The following is a 20,346-nucleotide window of genomic DNA, read 5'->3' as shown; positions in this document are numbered from 1 at the left end:
CTGCTAAAAGCACAGATTTAAACACTATCTAAGCTGCAAGTTAGGTTTATACTTGGTTGCAGAGACTTGTTTCTTGCTGTTTCATTTTGTGCTAATATTCTTAAGTAGTCTTTCCAAGGCAATTAGGGCACCCAACTTCTACACAAGAACAATTTGCATACTCACCCGTGGAAACTGTGGAAATATTCCATTAAACAAAGAGAATGAATGAATCATAGAATACTAGATGACTGGATCCACCAGCTGTATTTCACAACCTTCCCTGTATGCTAAGTGCTATGGGGGAAACAAAAATAAAGAAAACCTAGATTTTGCTTTCCATGAATTCAACACCTGAATTTGGAGACCACTGCCCACCTAACTGGGCATTATCTCAAAGGATTACACTGCCCTGGCAATACCTGTAAAGACAGTGAGAAGCAAAGAAGAGTGGAAAAAACCTGAAAAAGATTTATGTTAAAAAAAAAACAAAAAAAACAGAACTCAATATGATTATTAAAATACTAAATATCTCTGACATTCAGAGATGAAAATATTATGTATTTCAGTGATAAAAATATGGTACAAAATGCAATCCTGGGGAAGTGGAACCCTTTTAAGAAAGAGAACTAAGGTAGCTATGATAGATATGGGGCTACATTTCAGGTAGGAAGAAGAAAAACTAGAACGAAAAGAAGTCTAAGTATAGGGCTTGGTATTCCTACTGAGAAGTTATTTAATTCTATGTAAAAAGGTGTTGATAATTGCAGATTGACCACAACCCGACACTCAAAGTACAGGAATAGTATAGATCTAAAAGAATCTTTTTAAAAGTCTGTAAATCACACTTTTGAACATTAAAACACCTTGAACTCTGACAGTGAATTTTATTTACCTTTGTTACTTTCTCAGCACCTAGAAGAGAGTCTGGCATATCATAATAATTTTATCAGTGCCTACTATATGGATGAATTCATTCTCATACAAAGCATTATAGAGGGAAACACAGATCTCTTGTTTGTAGACTAAAAACATACCCTAAATTCAAATTTCGATTATTCAACTTGAATTAATTCTAATTTATATAGCAGTTTAATTTTCACTCCCATAAGGTGGTAAAAGCTTCTTTTAAAGTGAATAGAGGAAGCCTGTTTAGATAAAATACCATTGAAAAGATTCTATTTTCTATGTAGCCCCAGTCAGGGCCAGAAGTAAAACCGTAAAAGGGTACCTGCCACTCTGTATAACCTCACTTCAAGGACTAGTACAAAACATTTCTATTTCGACTTTTATAAAAAAAAATCTCTACAATCTACAGAGCTAAACCACAATGTTCCACAGCCCTCCTGGGTTTTAAGATGACATGCACATTTCTTTATTCATGTGTACTCAATTGCCTTTCTGCAATCTGCTGAACTGCATACTTGCTGGTCAGTTACCTTGGCAACTCCACAGTAAAGCCTGCTTCACTTTAAGTATAGTATGCCATGCACTTTGAAAAACATGATACAGATGTAGCACACGTTCATCATCTAGAAATGGAAAATGACTAAGCCACAATATTTTGTTTGTGAAAATAATACTTCCTTTCTCTAGCACCAGCTTAAGTTATGGGCACCCATATATTTCAGATAAGTGCCCCCTGCCTTCACTTTTTTTTTTTAATTTACAAAGCAAATATACTATCAACAGAGGCTCTTTGGGCAGTGTTTATGCCTCGTTCCTTTCCAGAACAACGTATGACACAAAACTCAAAAATCATAAGCTCCTGTTTTATGCGTGAGCTTTATAAATAATGCTGATAGCATCTGTACTAACACCCACAAAGGATGTTACTAACATTTAACACATGTTGCACTCACATATGTATGTCTAGGCAGCACTCACAAACAGTAAAGCTGTTTTCCTTAAGTCCAAGTCTGGAAAATCAAATTTAAACTCTCAAAGAATACATAATTCTAAAATTTAATGATCTGAAACATACACGTGTACAGGGCTATGCTAATCAAGCTGAGGTCACAGAGTCTGGCCTCCTTTTGTATGGCATGTCTTTACAATGTCTACAACTGCAAATCCATTACCCCTGTAAACACATGCCATTAGATACAAGTGGAACTGGAAACCAGTTTGTGGTTAAATCTTTTCAAATCCATCATCATTAATGGGGGAAATAATTAAACCAGAAGTACAACCCACAAGGTGTCAATAACATCACCTTCAAATAGTAAAGGTTTTTAGATTTTCAAAGATTGGTAAAATGTGAAGACTGCAGGTCATTTTTTTTTAAGGAGAATTATGTATCTGAACTGGGTAGAGCAAACAAATATGGGAGAAGCGTCCAGTTAATTATATAATCCTCTTTAAAACTAGTTTTAATGTCTCTTCACTACATTAACAAAATATTTTTTTATAAAATGGTGTTCAATATGTTTTAATCATACTGTACAGAAACTACAAACCATTTTAACTATATATTGTGTGACAGCAAAGAGCCAGGAGCCAAGTAACAAACGGTGATGACTCTTTTATTTTAATGACTATCTTACTTTAAATTTGGGGTCTCATGATAGCTAAATAGTATCCTGTCTTCTTTTATTAATAGTCCATCTGAAATTTTCTCCCAATGAAAGCAACATCCTGATGAAAATAAGAGGTCGTGCATCTGTGTGCTTATTTATAATTATTTCAAACAAAAGCAAATTGGGATGCATTTAGTAAACATTAAGTTTCGAAAGGATTGTGGTGGTGTAATGCTAATGAATTCATAGTATATTAAATTCACAATTATAACAATGATTACTTTTAATGGCATGTACCCGTGCACAGGCACGTATGTAGTCCCTTTTCTACAAAAAGTTGTAAGAACACTGACTAGTTCTTTTTGTACTGTCACTAAGAACAAACACACGGCTATAGAGATAAAAAAGCTGCTCAGTACAAGACCCTTTACATTCTGGCCAGATTTAAATCTTAAAGCCATCTCCCCTGTGAAATCTGTGAGGAGAAAACACTTTTTGTCAGTATTTACACCTAAATGACCTTTATTGAGGTACCTGCCAAATGTCTATTGTAGATGCTTTATCCACTTCAAAAATCCCATTAATATCATCATTTTATGCTTTTTTTTAAGATTTAGGTGATTATAGTAAAATCTCAGCATACTGGAATCTCTATGAAAAAGAAATATCCCAGATCTAAAGTGGAATTTTAAAAGAATCCAGCTTGTTCTTTTTCATGATGGTATAAGGTCATCATCTAGCACATTAATTATTATACAATTTTATTATGTGAAGCCTTTATGAACTGGTTGCCTTGTTAGTTACCAATACATAGTGAAGGCGGGTTCTGGTCCACTGGTGCTTTTTAAAGGTTGGGTGTTTTATAGATTTTCTGTTTTCTCATTTGTAGACCAACTGTCAGCTGTCATTATCTATTGTTATCAGTATGTTTCTGATAGCAGCTTCACTATCCCTTCTAATTTGCTGCTATTAATTTGCTGCAGGTTCAGGATACAGACTACAAAATGTGTAAGACTGTATATTAGAGTAAATACAAATTCGTTCTATCTAACACAGGTAACCATGAAAAACAGAAGCTGCATTCGCAGCATCCAAAAATTATTTGGTGGTATATTTTCTGGTTCTTAGTAAACAGTTCACTACTGATTAGATAGATACTTTTACTAAAACTGAGATAAAGTCAGTATTTGAGGAAATAGCAGCATAAACTTCATGTACTGACTGTGTTCAAGAATAATACCATAGAAAATCTTAATTCAACCAACTAAGTCAACAAGATTGTCAAATCAAAATGAATTTAATGTGTTGTATAAAATAAGTTATTATATATTTGATCTGTCATAAAAATAGTTCATATTTAAAACAAAGATTAATTAAGTTATCTGCTACCCTTAGCAATAACCACACTATACTAAGGAATACATTAATAAGAAATAAAAATATATTTCTAAAAGCATTTCAATTTTGTTAATTTGCCTCTCATACTCAGAATTTTTTAAGATATAGGCTATAACATAGGAAACATTAAAAAGTGCTTTCAATGGAACACAAATTATTTACGTAAAAGAGCATACTGCACAACTGTATGTGTTACTGTCTTAATGGTATTATCTGGGAGAAACCAAATAAAGATGATGTGGTTTACATGATGTGATGAAGAAAATTATCAGATGTGTTTAAGATACATACACAGGAAATAAAGAGCAGTCATGTATATGACATAGCTTATAAAATAAACTTTTGCATAAGCAACTGGACACTTTAATTCCTCAAAATTCTATTCACAAAAGAGACATAATTTTCTAATACAGTTAATAACCGGAATTTTTTTTTTTTTTTGGTTTTTAAACCATACCCCACAGAATTTAGATCTTACTCCTGGCTCTGCTCTCAGAGATCACTCCTGGCAGGCATGGGGGACCACATGGGATGTCAGAGATCAGATCCAGGTCAGTCACATGCAAGACAAGCACCTTATCTGTTGTAATATCACTCCAGCCCCTGGAATTTTTTTTAAAGAAAGTTATATCAAAACCACAATTGTTAAACTTATTTTATTATATTATCAATCCAAATAATTTAAAATTTCTGAGCACTGACAAAAAAATACAATTTGTCTCATTTTGTAGTCTTAAAAGCTCACTATGAGGTTCAGAGCTCCAGTATATACACAGAAGAAGCTATAACCAATTAATCAACTAATCAGAATTAATTATAGATGAACCTATCTGCTATTTCTTCATCAAGTGAAATCTTTTCAAGGCTTTCAGAGTCTGAACAAACTTATGGTCTTCTCCCTAATTTACTTTTAAAATAGTATTTTTGTTAAATTGATATTTATTAAAACTAGTCATTGCTACCTAAAATATTTTGAAACACATCAACCTCTAAACAGTTTTCAAAACTAATTTTTTACTAAGATTTATCTTTTATAAATCCAACTTTACAAAGCTTTTCTCAGCAATCTATCCTTTACCTTTGTGTTTATGTTTATTCAAAAATCAAAGCACTGAAAGTCATTCATTTATAATAGCAGCCAGCTACTGTTTTTCTTTCAGTCACAGTAGCTCCTGCCTAGGTCATGGAACTCCTCTCAGAGAAAGCATTGAATTGCCTTTTAAAACTTTATTCCTTTAGTAGAAATGGATCACTTTTCTAAATGAGCAGAAGACACATTCCCCCTCACCCCCACAAAAAGCAAAAGGGTTTTATTGTGGAATATCACCTCCTCCCACAGTAAAATTCACCACTAAAACCCCTTGCCAAAACCATTTTTCTAAACTAGATTTAAATACTCTGATTTTCCATATAATGATCATTTTTTCCCCTTAAATGTCAGTTGCAAAGTGGTTGCAAACCATTGTTAATTGGTGATCAATAAACTTAGTCTCACAGAACACTGCAGCTGAAAAGGGCTTTAGATGTCGTCCTATCTGGGTATGCAAAGTATCCTCCAAGACACAAATCAAAGCATTACTTCCTATTTAGATATGCATTCAGCATTCTAATTAACCCAGAATTCTTGATAGATACCATCTGTGTGAGTTGGAATACATTTGTTCTTTTGGAGAACTCATTTCTTTACAGATGATAAAACTGAATACAAAGAGATTAAGTGAAAGGTTCATGACCTATAGGATTTGTACAGACTTGATAAACAAGACTTGAACCCCAGTCAGTAGTTATGTATTTACAGATTTGAAAACATAAGGTGATACGTTTGGTGGTTGTACATTCTATCATTACAACTCATTCCAATAATCCAATTAGGTTATATACATTTAACTTTTTTAATTAACACCAAAATTTTTTTCTCCAGATAAGTTTATTCTACCATTTCTTCAGGTTATGTCAATTACATCACACAATTTGAAGAAGTTAACAATCAATATTTCAAAAACAAACTCCTCAGATTTCTCTTAATAAGTCTGCTGGTGCAGACCACTGGCAGCCCACACTTGAATGTAATTTAATTAGCACGCGTTGTAGTGCCAATGTTTAAAAGAAAAAATAAACCTGATGTTTAGAAGAACCATTTTACCCTCATAGCCGCAGAAGGAGAAACTCTTATATCTGGAAGATGGCATTTTGAAGTCCTGGAACTTTGTGATCCTTTCCCCTGACTTCTCCAACTTTCAGGGGGAAAAGAAGAATGCACATTTTCAGCCCTAGGGCACTTTCTGCTACTCTCTAATGAAGAAAATGAGCATAATCTAGAGAGTCATCTACTTTCAAGTCATGCATTATTTTTGGGGTCAGTAAGTTGAGGAGGACCTTCTCTTAAGATGGCAGAAGAGATTTCTACCAAATAATTCAGAGTACACATTAACATCTTTCCCATGAGCATCTATGAAAAAAGTTAACATTTAAGTTCAAAATAATTAGAAAATCAGGACAAGATTATTTTGACTCCTCTTTGTTCCTCTAGAAAATTTCATCAATAAATCTACAACTAGGGGCTGGAGCGATAGCACAGCGGGTAGGGCGTTTGCCTTGCACGCGGCCGACCCGGGTTCGATCCCCGGCATCCCATATGGTCCCCCAAGCACCGCCAGGAGTAGTTCCTGAGTGCAAAGCCAGGAGTAACCCCTGAGCATCGCTGGGTGTGACCCAAAAAGCAAAAAAAAAAAAAAAAAAGTGTTTACTGGGGCTGGAGCAATAGCACAGCGGGTAGGGCGTCTGCCTTGCACGTGGTCAACCCAGGTTCGATTCCCAGCACCCCATATGGTCCCCTGAGCACCGCTAGGAGTAATTCCTGAGTGCAGAGCCAGGAGTAACCCCTGTGCATCGCCGGGTGTGACCCAAAAAGCAAAAAAAAATAAAATAAAATAAAATAAATCTACAACTAGAAAGAGAGAGAGAGAGAGAGAGAGAGAGAGAGAGAGAGAGAGAGAGAGAGAGAGAGAGAGAGAGAGCTCCCCTAAGCACTGTGAGCAGTAATACCCAGTACTGAGCCAGGAGAAGCTCCTGGGCACTGCTATGTGTAGACAAAATCTAAACAGACAAGTTCCCTTCCCATTCGTCCACCCAACCCCATGCCCTCATAAAACCCTAAAGCTAACCTGCTTTAAAAGGTAAGTTGTCTTAAGATCCTGAAGATGGTTAAGCATATAAATGAGTACTGCAAAGACTTATTTTATTTTTAAATAATTTGAGTAAATTTTATGTTCTTCTACCCACCCCAGAAAGAGGCCTGATTTTGAATGCTCCTATATGATTTTTCTAACCCTTAATGTGTATTAAGGTAAGAAAGACAAGAAAGACACCAAGTATATTGATGTGATATATCCCAAATTGCTAAAAATTTTCTCTACAAAGAAGGCACCACCATGCTGCTAGAGACTTAGAAAACCATTTTATTTCTAAAAATTAATTAAATATAATTTAAATATAATTTTAAAAGAAAAGTTAAACATAAAATAAGTCGCTAAACTTGTGTCTCTATAGGAATTCCCTTAGTAGTGCAGTACAAGAGGTACTTACATGCAAAACACATGAAACACCCTGATTCAGTCCCCAGTATCACACATGGTCCCCTGAGCACTGCCAGGAGTGATCCCCAAGCACAGTGCTAGGAGTAATTAATGCCCATGTGTGGTCTAAAATCAAAATCCCAGGTATTGTCTACAAAACATCAACAGAAACACCCAAACAAATAAAATAGAAATACCCTTGTAGTCAGTTGTCTTCTCTTAAATTATCAAGAAAGGATTGGAATTGATGATCAAGAAGAAGAATATCAGACTCTTCTTGGCAAACAATACAGTACATATAGATGTTGGTTTATAATAATGCATGTCTGAAATTTATATAATGTAATGTTACTTTAATAAACATTTAAAAAATTAAAAACCTGTAGTTACATAAGCTACAGCAACAATTAGCCATAAATCAAGTAAACTTACCACCTATATATTTTGTTTATACAAAACTATGATAGAGTTTAAACTGTTTTAGAAAAAACAGGAGTTAAAAGTTCAATGGATAAATTCGAGAAGCTGATGAAATAAGAAAATGTGATAAAATGAGCAAGTTAACTCAGAAGATTTGAGGTATATTAATCATTTCTATTTTAAGTTATTGTTCAGGTTCCACGAAGAAAATCAGTTTGAAGTTAAATTGGAGCACGAAATTTAAAATAAGATGATATAAACATATAGCTCCTGGAGAGTGCAAAATATCTGTGTTGTAGATCACAGTAAAATGACTGTTTTAAAACTGGTTAAAAAGTATCTTTTTGAGAAATCAAATAAGAACTGAAGTTACATGCCCCAGAGAAGATCCAGGGATCTTAATGAGAAAAAAAAACCAAGAATAGGGAAAAGAGAACTGTAATAGTATAAGCTTAGAAGAGTCTTGCAGGATCTTGTTTGGAATATCAGAAATCAGAGCAGTAGGCCTGGAGGTAATAGAACAATTTAAGGATAAAATGCAGTTCAGTCTGGCACTGAATAATCACCTAAGCAACAGAGGTACAACTCATCCTCCAGTGTACCACTAATCCACTGGCCAGGTTGGCAAGTTATTGTCAGGAGTGGCCCTCCTAGACCCCAGGCACTGTGAAGATTGAGAAACAGGGAGAGTGGATATGCTAAAGAAGGTGAAACTCTGAGTTTGATTAAGGAGTTTGATTACCCACATCTGTACCCAAACAGATGAGAGTAGTCAGGAGCGGTTCTCTTACAGGAACCAGAGAGAATCTCTAAGGAGGTTATGGAAAAGTTACTGTGATAAAATTCTGTTTTTCCCCTTATTCTTACTAATGAAAAGCAAAGATATTTATGGGTTTATCTCAAAAACAGGGTGGATAGAAGACATAGGGAGTCTTTGTCCTCCTGTAAAATAGATTCTGAAGTAGGAGTTTATACTTGAAGAAAAATTTGGTAGCAAATGATAAAAATATTAGTGACTCTTACTTAAGGCATATAAGTAAATGAGGTGTCACTCTTATAAAAATCCAGGATATTTTATCTGCCAGTAGAGCATTTTATCGTATAAAACTATTTAAAAAATATTTTTCAACTGCTATATTGTAGACACTATAGCTAGACCAAAGTTATGAAAAATTGGCTACTCTTCAGCTAAAACAAAAATGTAACCAATTTTTGTTTTGCATTTCTGGGGGCTAAGATATAAGGATCAGAAAGGTGGACTGAAAAGACAAAAAAAAATCAAGTGAAAGCTGAGATGATAATAATTGGCATTTTTAAGATAACTAATCTTTGAATATTTTGACTACTAACAGTAGATTTTGACTACTAATATTTTAACTACTACTAAAAAAAATCTTTTTTTTCTTCAATGAAGAAAACATTCAAATGTTCTGGACTGTTTCTAATGGGCATATTTATAGATGAGGTATAAAAATTTAGAGTGAATAATCAATCATTCAAGGTTCATAATTCCAGTAAAATGCAGTGCCATTTAATTGTTTAGTAAAAAACATATCTATTTTTGTCTTATAAAAATATTGTTTTTAAACCATCCACAATTAGTAAAACTATCTTTTGATGATTTTTGCTAAAGCTATATGCACTGATTTAACATTACTTATGTTAAATTAACTTCTTAAAGATTTTCAACATTACAAATAGCAATAATAACCACACTGGGACAAAATTGATAAGTGACAAGCTAGTGTCTAGATAAGGGATAACAACAGGTTAAACAGGGATTATTTTTAGTTAAAATAAAGGGACGGGGATGCTACAACAAAGAGAAAAAACTTGGGGGATAATGGATTAAAAACATAAAGTGCATAAGACATTTTAGAAGATTAGGAAAACAAAATCTATAATTTTTTCCAAATTGTTAAAAAAAAGTCCACATATGACTAAAAAAGCAAATGAATTATTGGAAGCAGACACTTAATTGACTCCCCAAAAGGGGTTTAGATTTACAACCTAAACTCACCATCTTTCTTCCCAGCAGCCATTTTTCTGCTGATAATAAAATTGTTGGCCTGCTTGGTCTTCCAGTTAACTGTTCCATCTATGCCATCAGCACAGCTTAATAAAAAAGCTTTGCAGAATAAAAAATGCACAAGAATAAAATTAATGTCAAATTAAAATGACCATCACAGATCACCTAGTATTAACTGGAATCAGATTCCTTCTAGCTCGGCTAGCTATTTAATCTCATCCCATAAATATATGTTACATGTAAATATAGGAATATATGGCGCTCAAGGTAAACAATACGTAATTCCTGCCCCTTACAAGGAGCTTACATGCTATAAGGTCTGGTAATTATGTACAGAATTGCAGTTTATATATAGAAAATAATTATGTACATATATATTAATAAGTGCTACAAGAACACAGAGAGGAATCAACTATCTCTGTCTAGAAATGATGTTGTAAGTTTAAAGTATCATTTAAATTCACAGCTGAATTTTAGAAACAATACAGTGGCAGCAATTACTAGAGATGGGGTTACACGGTGCTAAATAAGGGGATGTTTCTAAAGTGCAGGGTAACAGCCAGCCAATAAATCAGTGGTAGAAAGAGCAGATGTAGCAGTTATGAGACATTACGGAGATAATACTACTAATACTCTTCAATTTTCTAATTGTGGACTAAAAAGAAAAACAAAGATGGTTTGAAAGAAACCAAAGATGACTTAAAATTTTTATCCAAAAGCCATACATTAAGAACTTACCTCATTCCCACCCCAAAATGTCTCATAATAAAGATGATTTTTAATTTGGGATATATTAATTTTAGGTGACTGTTAGTGCTCAAGGAAAACCCATTCAAATGGGAGATGGGAATAAAGCTCAGGTTCATGAGAGAATCTAATGGGGCTTCAAATGCAGACCTGAAATTCATACTTAGAGAAATTATTGCCCTAGACAATTCCTTAAAATACCAAGCTTCTAGGTAACACCCACTAGGTCTTTATGTTCAAAGTGAACTGCTTAAATTTGCTTTCTTTGCCAATCTGTCAAACTTATTTCTCATCATACAAACTACAAATCTTATGGATTAACTCTCCTTATTTTTCGTCCTTGACTTTCAGATTTGATATCTGAATACTATCTTCCTAATTGCAAGTTAGTTCTCCATTCCCTTCTTCCTTCCTCTACCCAGCTCAGGTACATTCCCTTGGTATAAGCCAAGAATCCCTTACGGTATGCCCAAGTTGTTTTAGTTCTTGGAGCTGAAATGTACCAAGAAAGAATGCACAAAAGTGCAAGGGACAGTGATAACAAAAGAATACATTAATACATCCATTGCAAAAGCAGAGAGTGATTCAGCAAAGCAAAGGAGATGTGGGCTGGAATGATAGTACAGCCACTAGGATGCTTGCCCTGCACACAGCTGACCCTGGTTCAATCCCCATTACTCCGTATGGTCTCCTGAGCCCCACCAGGAGTGCTCCCTGAGCACAGAGCCAGAAGTAACCCGAGCACTACAGGGTGTGTCCCCCCCAAAACAAGCACACAAAAAAAGGCGAAGGTTGGACAACTGAGCCTGAAGCATCACATGCATCAATGGAGATGTGGAGAAGTACGGTCAGCAATCTCACATATTACAAAAAGGTCCAAGAGGATGAGAGCTCATAAAAGATTGCTTGACTAGAAAAATGAGAATTTACGAATGAGTCCTAGAAAGTAGAGTTCCAATAAAGTGGAAAGAGAAGAGGCCAAACTACAAAAAAAAAAAAAGATATAAATACAGTGAGTGCAATTAATCTTTCGTGAACATTGGCCAGGATAGGGAAACTCAGATACAATAATGTTAGAGAAGGGAAAGTAACATGAAACAGAGAAGTATTTGTTTTGTTAATGTTGGGAAACATTTTCTTCATAAATTGAGGGAAAGACATTTAGGAAAGAGAAAAAGACTACAAGTACACAAAAGGAAAGTAACTAATGAGTCTTAATACAAGAAAAATTAAATTGGGTATGACCAAGCATACATATACAAGAAAGCAACAGTTATGAATAAAATGAAGGCAGAAACATTACTTGGGTATCAAGAAACTTAATGCTGGAAGAACTCCTTACTTTAGTAAATCCAGAGATGAAATGTGTATTTTCTTCTCAGAATACATTTTAATTAAATACTTAACTTCAACTAAATTATGGTAAACAGTCAACTACTCTTCTAAAATGTAAGAAGAACATAATTCAGAACCCAAGTTATTACAAAAAATAACAATACAACCACTGGCTGGCCTTTTTAGTGATACTTGGAAGTGGAAATCAAAAGTCCTACCAAGTAGACAGCATGCCTGATAGCCTAACTTTTATAATATGTAAACTTAGAAGATGTTGAAAAGGGGAGCTAGCTCAGGTGGTAAAAGCACATGCCTAATATGTCTGAGGACCTGGACTTCAATATCGGCTCTGACTGTTCCCCCACAATAAGCACCATCCCGAGCACTGCACTGCTGGGACCATGCACCAAAACCACAACTGGCATCTCTTGGTGGAGCATCCAGAATGGACACTGTAATAATTAAGCAATTAAAACAAATATTTAAACTTAAGTCTAGTAATTTCACTAAAACAGTCTTGTGGATGATTTGCCTAATTAAGTGGCTGATGTACTTAAAAACCAAAATTATGTTCCTTTATATCTAGATGAAAAATCCAGAGTCCTTTCCTAAATAATTGAAACTAAAACAGGATCTGAAATGTTAATATTTGGGGCTTTCTATATGGTCCTCTGGGCTCTCCCAGGAGTGATCCCTGAGCACAGAGCCAGGAGTAAGCCCTGAGCATCCTTGGGTATGGTCCTAAAACTAAAGGAAATGTTAACATTTTATTGTGACAAATACCTTACTTACTAAGGGTTCTCCTAATTGCTGGGCCCCAACATGCTGGTTATATATAAAACACCTATGCAGCTCTCTAAAACAATATACTTTGGTATATTTACATGTACCAAAGTATATAATAAAACAGTTTAAAAACATATTCAAGACTCCACCATGGAGAGTCAAAGCAGATGGGTTATACTCATTCATCAGGGCATTCTCATGACTAAAAATGAACTGTAGAAGACTAAGAACAAGCATACAGAAACCAAGAGAGTTTTTGGCTCGTACTATATTAGCAAAATCTAGGCCATATCTTAGAACTGAAAACCTCCCATCTCCAACTGCAGTACTAAAGAGGCCAATGTACAAGAATATTTGGACTCAGTTTGGATAATGGGAAGACCCAATCTACAATGACAAGAAACAAGTCACCTAATTTTTCTCTGCAACTTTCAAAAAGATAATGCATATTAATTGGACTTAAGCACCGTTGATGTTTAAATTCATCTTATTGCCCGATTCAAATCAAGGTACCTTCATGTATTTTTGTCTAGTAATAATATCGGGTTTTTTGTTTGTTTCCTTGTTTGGGGTGGAGGTCATAACTGGCTTTGCTCAGGGCTTACTCTTGACTCTGTGCTCAGAGATCGCTCCTGGTGGTGCTTGGGTCCATATGCAGTTCCAGGGATTGAACCCAAGATAGCTCTGTGAAAAGCACAAATCTTACCTGTTATACCTATCTGGCCTTGGTTAATATTAGAAATTATTATTATTCTAAAATAATTATTCCAAACAATTATTTAGTAGCAAAAATAACCCTTTAATAATTTGTAAAAAGGAGGGGCTGGAGTGATAGCACAGCGGGTAGGGCATTTGCCTTGAACATGGCCGACCCGGGTTCGATTCCCAGCATTCCATATGGTCTCCTGAGCACAGCTAGGGGTGATTCCTGAGTGCAGAGCCAGGAGTAACCCCTGTGCATCGCCAAGTGTGACCCAAAAAGCAATAATAATAATAATAATAATTAGTAAAAAGGAATAAATAATTAAATAAAAGAAATAATAATTACGAATTCCAGGTGTGGTCCCACCACTGACATCAGCAACCCTCAATCACAAAGCAGGAAACAATTTCCATGGAACACTGAATGTGGTCCCCAAGCCAAAAATAAACAACAAAAACCAAAAAATATATTAATGGATTAAATATTGCACAGACATGATCTTAAAGCAGAATGGAGTAAATCCAGCAGGCATCAGGCATTCTTTGAATCCCACTACTCCATTTTTTGTTACAAAAACCTCTATAAATTAGAGCAAGAAGGCATTATTTGAGTGCTCAAGGACCCCATATGTTCTTCCCTTTATTCTAATCAAGTGATTATCACTGGAATTGTACATAAAATTATTACTGAAAGTTATAAACACAAAACTATATTCACTGTACTTTATGGGTACTTAGGTTTATGGAATGTTTGTCTTATCGTCAGTTCTAAGACATATGCCACTGCACATTCTTACCAAGAAAACCAAAAACTCATGGATTTTATTTTCCAGGTCCCATAAGTATCAAAGTAGTCTCGATGGCTTTTACAGCACTTTTTGTAGTGACTGGTGTCTCAATTGTTTAAAAAATAGAAGCTTCGAGAACACTTTTTTAAAAGTTCATATTAATTCATCCAAGTGTTCTACTTTGACCAAGATTGGAGTCTAATAAATCTAAATAGACAACTTTTCATGTCTCTATAAGCCAAAGTCACTTAAACATTCAAGTGCTACATTTTAAAGCAGAAAATCTTGATAACAGAAATAACCACTTCTTTCTCCTAGTGTGTCTAAGATCATGAATTCACTCCAATAACTTCTATAGAAAATTACTGTAATCTGTACTTTTCTACACTCACAAAATAAAGCTAGTGTTTCATTGTTTTAAATTTTAGAACAGAACCTGGATCTCCTGCACTGAGTCATATCCCAGGCACCCAAAAGCAAATACTTTAAAGTTTGATTTTTACTAGAAAAGCGCCAAAGCATTTTCCCGTGAGAACATATTTCCACAGAATTTTAAAAATATGATTGAAAATTTAAAATGCTTCCTCCATACATAACTTTCCCAAGATTAAATATAGTGTTTAAAGAAAAAGTTATCCTGTATAGACTCCTTCCAAAGATAATGGACCATCCTCAGTAATCCGGAGAGAACTCCATCGTGCTCACCGATTTCATGATAATCCATACTGCAACTGGACCTGGATGACTTTTGCTCAAATTCATAAACACAAAAGCAAACAATAGCATACATACTGAAAGCACACAGCCTAAATTAAGAAAATATTCATCCAATTATCTAGCTGATTTTGAAATACAATTTAACCAATTCCTCAATGCTTCCACACTCCAGCTCCAAAATTCTCTTTCTTTATTTTTTGACTTTATGAGTCACACCCAGCAATGCTCAGGGAGTTACTGCTGGCTCTGCACTCAGGAATTACTCCAGGCAGTGCTCAGGGGACCATATGGGATGCTGGGGATTTGAACCCAGGTCAGCCTCATGCAAGGCAAACGCCCTACCAGCTGTGCTATCGCTCTGGCCCCCTTACTCCAAAATTCTTAAGTCCTGAATTAATGCAAAAGTAGCTGGCTCAGCTTGAATTCCCTAGAAACCATATAACACAAAGTTTGTCTCAAGATTCCATGATTCATTCTGAGTCTTGTAGCAGCATGACTACATTTCATCTGTCCTGGGGCAGACACTCTCTGAAGAGATATTACTCTTTCCAAATTTGAATAATTTGCTGACTGAGGGAGGGCTGGTTCGCTATTTAATAAAGGCAACTGAAGAGTCCTGAATAGTGACTGATTGCTGATGAGCTAATCAAATGTCAAGGGATACAAATAATAAATAATAAGTTACTTCATCCTACTATCTAAGTATGCAAATAGTAGGAAATGCCAAATGAAATGTAATCTGATTAATACTCACCTTCGAACTCAAAAGTTAAGTCCTTCTCTGTCCAGAGTCATCTGTCTTTTTCACATTTTATTAAAAGGAGACATGAACTTTGTTTCCATAAATTGAATATATAGTATGTGTCCCCTACAACTTCTTATCCCTTCACTTGCCACTCCCATAACTGTGCCTTAAAATTTTCTGTTATCTTCTTTTAGACAATTACCCATAATAATTTAAAAATTACCTCTTCCAGAGCTAGAGATAGTACAGAGTATAGAGCACTTGATTTGCATACAGCGAAGGACTTGGGCTTGATCCCTTGCATACCGTATTGTCCTCTGGGCCCCAGGAGTGAAACCTGAGAATAGAGCCAGGAATAAGCCCTGAAGACCACCAGATGTGGCCCAAATACAAAATACAACAAAATATGCTTGTATTAAAACACTATTTTCATATTTTTTTTCTAAAACATGTTAGCTGGCATTATCAGTTGCTAACATTCTGAATGCAATGTGTGAGGTACTACATTGAGGATGCGGAGTATATTAACTAACTGAATTTTATATCACATGGAGGTATGATTAGTTCTTTTTTACTTAGGGAATGATATAACTTACCCCAGGTCATATGTTTAGTAACTGGAAAAGCTGGATTTTGAATTGATTTAGTTGCTAACTGCAGTCTTTCTCATCTATTTATTAATAATGCCTAAACGGTTGAATAGGAGAGCAATTTGTAAGCTACAGTTTTATGCAATTTGAGATATTATTACTGATATATCATATTCAACTTATTTTATCTTAGAGAAAATAATTTTCTTCAGGCTGCTGGATTGTAAAAATTGAGGCAATGGCAATGGAAATTAATCACATGTATTATATGCACATATACTTTCACACACATAATTCAATAAAAACAAAAGTGGAAAAGCAAGTTGGAACCAATTTTGGGAGAAAATGTTTTGCTAAGGAGGATTGTTCACCCCAAGCTGAATAGTACCAGGAAAAAGTCTTATTAAAGAGAAGTGTGAAAGCAAGACAAATAAAAAAAAAAGAACATAAAATAAAAAAGACTCCAATTTTTGTTAAAACTGAAAGATCTATCCATTCAGAACATAGTAATTATTTAATATAATTAATTATTAGATTTTTATAATTTTGGCACACACTAAGTAACAGTAGAATTTAGAATGAATTAGAATTGTGGAGTACAGAAAGGTGGTATTTAACAACAGAATCATTGACAGACTGTCCAGGTTTAAAGTGTGGTTTCTGTGCATTGGGAAAGTTACTCAATGTCTCTGTGCCTCAATTCTTCATCTAATAGAATCAGAATAGTGGAGACTGGCATTGAATAAGTACACTACAAGTATAAAACGAGCTAATGCATTGAAAATCTCTGTAAGAATGCCTAGCACATTATGATGATCATGATAAAATATGAGATGCTATTATATTGATTCTTTAATATAAATAAACTATAGGTTTTTAAAATGTAATTAAAACATGTTCAAATTTTAAAATGTTACTACAACTGTCATTACAGCACTCTTCTTTCTTTAAAATTAAGCATCATGTGAAAAATTATAACTGTCCTAAGTCAGAGTAGACGTTACCTCTAAGCAGAGCCCAGGGGCTCCAACTATTCTAAACAGCACATACTTCCTGGAGGACTTAAAATATGAAATTTTTGAAAAATTTTTTTCCCAGCACTGCACGCAGAATAAAAAGATGTAGATGTGCCCTTCGGAGAAAATGCAGATGTAATAAGAAAACTCTACTATTCATACTTTCAGACTTTTAGGCTTTTATTCCAAGATAATAATAAAACTAAAATATGGGCACAAGATTCCATTTTGCATTACACATGAAATAAAAATTAGGAGATAAGTTAAATATACAACCAAATAAGAAATGTTTTTCATGTTTTTATTCCTTTGTGCAAATAGTCCAATTAAGGCATATACACCGGGAACATAAATTTGGGCTTCCACTCTCTAAAAATGGTATCTGCCTTATCTCTCAGGAATATTAGATGAATTAAGAGTACCAATAAACCTTTAACAAAGATATAGATAATACCAACAGCGCCTATACCAACCACTATAATATAATGCTCTCATCTGTTGGACTGTTTTGAAATTAATACAAAGTACAGTACAAAATGATATATAAACTATCTGAAATCTAGTATAATAGTGCAATCTAGTGGGAAAGGATTAAAAAGCAAAGGTTTAGAGCCTGCAGATACTACTTTTTTCAAACTGCAGGAAAAAAATGTGTTCAAAACAAAAATATATAATGATGTTTACAAGGTCATTTCAACTGAAAACCTCAATAATAAAAATGCTCTCATTTAATTTAAACTGTCATTATACTTATTTATTACAGAAGTCATTCTCATCTTAATACAGTAAAATAGCCTAACCAGGAAGCATAAAATATAAAAGTTCTTTCATGTACCTATGGTAATTCTTGCAGTACCTTGGCCTAAAATATCCACTTTTTTCATTTTTTCACATTCTAAGCATATGCAAACAATTTGTATACCTGTAAGAATTAAAAAAAAAAATGTTACTTTTATGTAATGGGATCACACTTTTTTTCAAATCCCATATATCTATAACTTGTTTATGTGATACTAATTTGTAAATTAAAGTTGCACAGCTTTATAATTGGTAAATGTATAATCAAAACTTATTTAAAACCACCTTGAGCTCACACTATCCAAAGCAGCAGAATATATAATCTTTCACTTAAAATCCGGGTCTCTTCAGCATTCCTCATCTTCAGGCTACAACTAGAAATCATCCTTGATGTAGCCTCCTGATACTCTACTCCAAATTCAATCCACTACTCATTCCCGTTGATTTTTACTCCACAAAATCTACTTCTTAACTGCATTCCCCTATCACCACCCTCGTCCAGATCACTCATCTCTGCCCTGACTAAGAGAAACCTCAATTTGTCAGAGACCATATATTTAATAACCCTCCAACCCTACCTTCACAAAGCAGCCAGAGTGCTTTTTTTGAAATGCAAACACAATCGTGTCCTGTTTAACCCTTTTGAAAGGCTTCCCATATATTTTAAAGTAAAAATTACACTCTTTAAGACAATCTAACCAGTCTGGAAAAATTTGCACCCTGACATCTTTCTTTCATCATGCCTCCCCTTCGTCTAAGCTCAACCTCACTGGATTTTTTCCCCAGCATCTTCTATTTGCCGTGCTCTGCCTTCCCTAGGGTTTCTACAAAGCTCTCCGTTTACCTCCAATATACCTTATTTCTTTACCCTTTCAGCATTTATTCATCCTTCAGATCTAAGTATTACCTTGGAGTGCTTTTTTTAATCTTCCCAAACAAGTCCACTACTTAAAAATTCTAACAGTATTTGCAGCACTCATCATAGTTCCAAGGACACATTTATATGTACATTTATTTGAATCATCTTTGATAAATATTTAATAGATGATTCAAATAATAGCATGAAAGTTCCCACTAATATAAAAGTCCATAATGACTGGATGCAGGTATTCCCAAACATCTAATAAGGAATCTCAAAGCTCACGGACTCTTATCCCAACCAGAAATAGAAGAAAATAATCATTAGTTAATATGACCACTTTTTTTTGGTTTTTCACTATTACTCTTAATACTATACAAAACAGTTTGAGACTTTTATCTTTGAGGATTTTCATTAGTATTTCTACCTGTTCAATTCCTAGAAGTTAAACAGACAAATTTTGATAAGGATATGTAACAACCTGTTCTGCTTCTAGTATCGGTCTTTGATTAGAATCAATTCTATAAGTACAGAAAATGAAAGCTGTTAAAAGTGCTACATTGATTAACTTCGATTTCATAGGAGAGAAAAACCAATGTCATTTTACACACAGCAAGCAAGAAACACCAATTTGCTAGGGAGAAAAAATAAAAACTTTGGGACCAATTTTTTCCTTTTCTTTCGCATTCCAAGATAAAGATGAGCTTGACTTCTACACTTATTGCTAAAAAAAACAGGGATGAAAATATTCAATTAACAAATTATAGGAAAATTAACTGTGCTCTCCTTTTTCAAATTCACAGTAAAACTCAAATCTACATAACCACCAAAGTGGTGCCCAGATGATAAGTGAAAAGCTAAAGAATGGGTAAGAATTTACACCAGAGCTGCCTAATTCCTAAACATTTTAAAAATCAGCAGCTTTATCTATCAGAAAACAAAGTCTGCTTTTTATGTCACAACAGATGCCGTGGTGATTTCCATGGTACAGAATGCCGGAAGAGCTACTCGAAAAATCTGATTAATCCAAGGCAATTAAGTAGAAAGTCAGACTGTGAGAAAAGATGAATAATAAAATGCACTTATACAGCTACTGCATAATATACGTACAGATTCTTTGATGAAGTTACAAAAAGTGTGCCTAAGTGACCCTAGAAAGCAAACAGCACTAAAACACTAATTTATTCAAGAATTTAACATTAATAATCAGGCCAGAAACTCTTGTTTGAGACTTTCTATTACTTTACAAGATAACTTTAAATTTTAAAATTTAAACACTGAGAATCCTTTATTTCTCCAGCCTAGAAGCAGGAGCAAACATTGCATTCAAGGAATCGCAAGTA

At 34.4% G+C, this 20,346-nt stretch overlaps 1 protein-coding gene across 6 annotated transcripts in view; it reads right to left on the bottom strand.

Annotated features, from left to right (window-relative positions):
* The window catches only part of SGCE (sarcoglycan epsilon), an 84,347-nt gene that overhangs the window by 57,061 nt on the left and 6,940 nt on the right, over positions 1–20,346 (bottom strand). For 3 of the 6 annotated variants that reach the window (XM_055118631.1, XM_012935595.2, XM_055118639.1), the window contains exon 2: positions 9,912–10,019. The exons of 2 other annotated variants lie outside the window; for them this stretch is intronic. In XM_055118631.1, the coding sequence (XP_054974606.1) occupies positions 9,912–10,019 (108 nt within the window). Of the gene's footprint in view, positions 1–4,374; positions 4,500–9,911; positions 10,020–20,346 lie in introns of all 6 variants that reach the window. One more of the 6 variants, XM_055118649.1, reaches the window with a different exon arrangement.

The sequence above is a fragment of the Sorex araneus genome, chromosome 1 (genome assembly GCF_027595985.1).
Source record: "Sorex araneus isolate mSorAra2 chromosome 1, mSorAra2.pri, whole genome shotgun sequence".
Taxonomy (NCBI): Eukaryota; Metazoa; Chordata; class Mammalia; order Eulipotyphla; family Soricidae; genus Sorex; species Sorex araneus.
Note: the sequence above shows the minus strand (reverse complement) of the source record. Positions and strands in the feature narration are given on the sequence as shown.